Genomic DNA, 5,493 nt, shown 5'->3' with positions numbered 1-5,493 from the left:
AGAAGATCATTCATACTTACAGGTACTTCAGTTGCATTCGTGGAAAGGAAGAGGCTTTAATTTCTGAGATATGATTAGAACTAAGATCTAGGTTTTCCAATGAAAGGTAGACCTGGAGTTGCTCAGCATTTATTTCTGGAATGGTATTGTGCACCCTGAAAAAGATCAGCAATAAATATGATTATCACAGCATCTCATCCTTCTGGATGCACAGCTGAAACAGCAAGAGGATTCGGTATATCAACAGTACTAGTGAGCTTCATGAATGAGACATGCATAACATGCTTACAAAAGTGTTGATTCCTAAAGCAATACTGCAAATCCAAGAGCTATTTGCCACCATGACAGATTTGCCAATATGAACAGATTCAAATTCTGAGGCCTACAGATGAGTGGGAAGTTCCTGGACTGAATCCCACCCCTTCAAAGCTGCCTGCCTTGGTTGACTGCATTTTATTGGTAATTTAGGGTGACTTGATTGTCCAACTGATTTGTATTTCTTTAAAGAGTGCTTACATGTTCCCTGATGCTCTTCATGTGAGCAGTAGTTCAAGAAAAAAGATGTTTTCCTACAATTTGATAGCAGAACCCTAATATGGTTCTCCCATTTGTTAAACAAGAAAAAGGCAGATGAGCTATTACTTACAATGAAAGAAGAGTTATATTGGAAGTTGTTTCTCCAAAATATGGAATTTCACTTAGCTCATTGTAATTCATTTTCCTTAAATAGAGGGCAAAAAAAATTACTGACACTTCAAAGAGGAGAAAAATCCTTCTGTATACAGAAATAATACATATCAATGCATTTAAAAATTTTACTGTATTAACAATACTTAGCAGTTGACAAAAAAGATTCCTCAAGAGCTCAAATACTAACAACTTGAACAGTGAAACATGCTAGCTTTTCTCATTTTCATGGATACTATTATTTCTCTTTCATTTAAAATCAGCTATAGCCAAAACAAATACTCCTCATTTCTCTTTAAAAACACTGGTCTTCTGCTCTTTCATGGGAAAGATTTCTGCTCACAACACAATAGTTTTATACATAAAATGTGCTGCCAATATGAAGCATCAATTTTTAATTAATTTGCACTGAATATTTCTGCAAGACAGACCAGGTATCTTGACATGCAATAAAACATTCTAATTAGAAAGGATATCTTTAGACTTTATCCTCATAAAAAATAACTTACACTTCTTGGAGAGTAGGGACAGACAAATCAATGCTCCAATTGGATGATAATAAATGATTATGACTTAAATCCCTAGAGAACAGAGAAAAAAGTTATTTAGTTCCTGGAATAATAATAATAATAAAAAAGCTCAACAAACCCAAAACATGTATACGTTATGCAATCTCAAGTTTGAAACTGCATTTATGTATTTTATACAGTTGCTCCTTCACTAAAGAAAAGAGCTTGTTTTAGTGGTCAGTCACAATTAAAAGTCTAAACAGTTCTGTTTGTCTGTTCGAATAAAAAAACTTTAGTTAAAGCTTCTTGATAGGAACATTGTACTTGACCAGCAAATTTTGGCTTTAATCCAGAGCTTTATTAACAACATTAGTCCACTACAAGAAAGAAAAACTTTGCGGGGACATAAGAGTAATTTCTTACAAAACACCCGTTATTGAACTGCTTCCATTTTCTCAGCTTTCCAAAGATGCTGACTAGCCAAGGCAGGTTTATTTTAATGGAACAATATACACAGAATTCCCAAACAAGCTGAAGTAGAGAACCCTGAGGCTGGGAATCTTGCAAACAGATGCTTTAGCACCAGCTGGTTTTACTTCTAAGAATCAAATGCAGGAGTTGGACTCTTTCAACGGGCAAGAGTCATTAAACCCAGCTTTAATGCTCACATTGGGTGCTGGTGCTATTCCCATTGCTCTAACTTTACACAGTATCTTAGTTTTGCCTTGGACTTGGTGCATAAATGCAACAGCTGCATCCATTTCCGAGCACGGGCTGCCTCTAGTCATGATGGACCAAAAAAATCAGGTTTGTGATGGAAACCCAGTCCCAGCCACACCAGAAAGGACAGGCAGATGTCAGTCCAAAAGGTGAAACCAACCCATCTATGTGACATTTTGCTGGTACAAGTCCAGCACAGAGGTGAATCTCCGAAAGCTCACGCCAAGAACCTGAATCATTGTGTATCAGGCAGGCAGCAGCTATGCTGACACAAGAGACAAAATCACACTTTGCAACCAAAACTCTGTTTATCTGTTAAAATGAATATTAAAATGCAAATGAGTATAATTCAAAATATTTCCACTGACAAGCAGGTTTGGACAAGCCACAGCATCCACACACTCCTCTGTTTGTGCAATAGCTTTGGGCCTGTGCTTGACTCCAAATACACCAAGGGCCAAACTTGATCCTGCAAAAATCATTAAGTCCAATTCCTGGTCCAGAACAGGTCAACCCCAAAATTCCACCACATGCCTAAGAGCATTGTCCAAACACTCCCTGAGCTCTGGCAGATTATTTTTGATCTGTAAGACCACAACCTACTAAAAGACAACATGGACTGACAATTGACAGACTACAGTATAGTTACAGTTGTTAACTTTCACTCAGGTTCAGTGTAAAGATTCTGCTGAATTATTAAAATCCTGGGTGTCGTGGCAAGTCAGGCAGCTAATGTATTCTTTTAATTACACCAGGATGCAAATTATACAGATAGAGCAGTGTGGGTTTGGAAACAATTGGAAAAAAAAAGACTCAAGAGAACCTGGAGAGAAGAACTGCAGCCAGTTGCAGAACTATTCTGCAGCTCTGCCTCGTCAGTACATGTGGTAATTAAGCCAGGCCTAAACACTAGGAAAAACACAAAAACAACCAAGCATGAGCTGCTCCTGAGCAGGCTTCCCACCTCAGGGGGCTGAATGCTCAAGACACTCTCTCCAGCTGCCCACATTCCCCTGAACCCTGCTCAACCCAAGCCTCTGGGCATCCGCAGGAGCCTGGCACAGACAGGTGGAGGGAAATATGATCCCAAATCCCAGCAGTAGACTTTCCTGAATTTTTCAAACATGCAGGCACCCAGCCAGTGCTGGCAGTCTAATCTTGGAGCAGAATGTTTAACCAGAGCAGGAAGTACTAAGCCATGCTGTTTCCAAAGAACCAGTGCGCAACAGATGGAGGAAGGAGACAATGGACATGGAAGATAACGCTGCACCCCTCAAGGTGCGCAGATACTCCACTAATGAGCAAAACCAGGCCACGGGTTCTGAGCCAGACCAACCTGTATGTCAGGCACAGCTAGTGGACACTGACATACATCTTGGAAGCAAGATTAATACACATAGAAAACTGAAACTTGATTTTTCTAAGGCTTTCAGGAAGACTATAATAGAATATGTTAACTGGGTAGGGAACCTACAACAATCTTTTAGTCCACCTGCCTGACTACTTCAGGACTGACCAAAAGTTAAAATTATTCAGGACACTGAATTCCTCCAAATTCCTCCTAAATACTGACAGCCATGGGGCCAAGGTGATGAGGATGTGCTAACATCCAGTTATCCCCCTTAGAAACCTACTGTCGAAATACTGACTTAGAAATTAAGATTTTAATTCAGAAAGCACGGGAAGTATTTTTCTATTCTTACTCAGATTTGGACTACAATGAAGTTTTCATTACAAGAAGTCTTCTTTCAAGAAGCTGGGTAGAGTTGATATTTAAAGTGATTCTGACATTATTTATATCTACATTCTGTTACTAATGCTTTTCTTTTTCAAACAGACCAACTGATCACAAAAAACAGAATTAAATACAATGGCTGATTTTCTGTGTTCAGAGATCATTCAATCACACAGCTAAGATTCCTGCTATTCTGGAGAACCAGATGCCATTCCCTTGTTCTGGAAAAGCCAAAACCAAAGAACCCATCCTTTAAGCAGCCTTTGTAACTGGGAGGCCCAAGCTGTGCAGAATACAGAGCAAACACGCAAAATTTGTATTTTAGAGATTCATCTGGTATTGTATATAACATCATCTAAACATTCATTTTGAGCTTAAATGGTACTCATCTCTTAAGTAAATAACACAGAACACACATACCAAAGTGATTATGGATAATGAAGAATGATCCTAATTCAGCCAAGCTGAGCATACTGCGGCACTGTAGAGGTGTTGATGCAGAATGCAGGCAGCCAGTTGAGCTCACCCAAAAAATCTACTGTGAACAGAACCTGCTGAAATAATTAACTGATACCTGAACAACTACTATTCATCGTCTGTCTGGTTACCAGGATACATAAACACACCTGCCACTATGGGACTAGAGGCAGTGACCACCAGCATTGTGCTTCTCTCTGCTCCTACACACAGGGCTGGCATTCCTTACTCTACAGAAACTAATGTTAAGAGGCAGACATACAAAAAAAAAAATTCATAACTCCCTAACTTCACAACGCTTTTCATCACCTACCAGGCTAGCCACAAAACATATATAACTTCAGAGGCAAAATGAAGTTAGTTTCCTGAGCACTTCCGTCATGAAAACCAAGTTCTGTTCTGCTGGCTTCAATAAAAACAAAAAGTGAAAATAAAACCAACCTGCACACACACACACTGGAAGCACCACCTGCAAGTAATTAGAGAATTAGGAAAAAGAAGAATTTTTAGTCCTCAGTGCCAGTTGAAATGGTATCACAGAACTAATAGAGAAAAGCACATCAGGGACTTGATCATGTGAGAAAAATTAGGCTTTGATTAATTTTAAACAGCGGGTATACATTATAGCTCATTTAGATTCAGAACTGCTAGAGTAGTACTAGCGAAGAAAAAACATCACCCATGCTTCACGTGCCAAAATCCTGAAAGCCACAACAGAGGATAGACACAGAATGGATAAAGAGCAGCTCTGAGGAGGACTTGGTGATGTTGGTGGATGAGAAGCTCAACAGAAACGTGCATCTGCAGCCCAGAATATCCCCCCACCCCCACCACGAGCCCTGGGCTGATCCCCCAGCATGAGCAGCAAAGGAGGGGGCGATTCTGCCCCTCTGCCCCGCTCAGGTGAGACCCCACCTGCAGAGCTGCCTCCCCACTCTGGGGCACCACTGCCGGGTGCTCTGCCCGCAGCCCTCCGGGCTCCGTGAGAACATCCCGCGGACAAAATCACAGAATCTATCAGGTGGGAAAACACCTCCAAGATCATTGAGTGAAACCTATGACCAAACACCACCCTGTCAATCACACCACAGCACTGAGTGCCACGTCCAGTCGTTCCCTGAACACCGCCACCTCCCTAGGCAGCCCCTTCCAATGCCTAATCACCCTTTCTGTGAAGAAATTCCTCCAGATGTCAAACCCGAACCTCCCCAGGCACAGCTGAAGACTATGTCCTCTTGTCTTACCGCTTGTTATCTGGGAAGAGAGCCCGGCCCCCAGCTGGCTGCACCCTCCTGATAAGAGTTACAGAGCGAGATAAGGACACCGAGCCCCGAGCCCTGCCGGCCCTTCAGCCCGGGCCTCGCA

At 41.4% G+C, this 5,493-nt stretch overlaps 1 protein-coding gene across 1 annotated transcript in view; it reads right to left on the bottom strand.

Moving 5' to 3' along the window:
• Positions 1-4,586, bottom strand: part of LRIG2 (leucine rich repeats and immunoglobulin like domains 2) — a 22,032-nt gene extending 17,446 nt beyond the window's left edge. Inside the window, exons 1-4 of the mRNA XM_005429676.2 lie at positions 4,570-4,586; positions 1,197-1,268; positions 647-721; positions 21-155 (exon numbers count right to left, since the gene is read on the bottom strand). Of these exons, the coding sequence (XP_005429733.1) occupies positions 21-155; positions 647-717 (206 nt within the window). The 5' untranslated portion in view covers positions 718-721; positions 1,197-1,268; positions 4,570-4,586. The remainder of the gene's footprint in view (positions 1-20; positions 156-646; positions 722-1,196; positions 1,269-4,569) is intronic.
• Between the last annotated feature and the right edge of the window lie 907 nt (positions 4,587-5,493).

This window comes from Geospiza fortis, unplaced genomic scaffold, assembly GCF_000277835.1.
Source record: "Geospiza fortis unplaced genomic scaffold, GeoFor_1.0 scaffold601, whole genome shotgun sequence".
Lineage (NCBI taxonomy): Eukaryota > Metazoa > Chordata > Aves > Passeriformes > Thraupidae > Geospiza > Geospiza fortis.
Note: the sequence above shows the minus strand (reverse complement) of the source record. Positions and strands in the feature narration are given on the sequence as shown.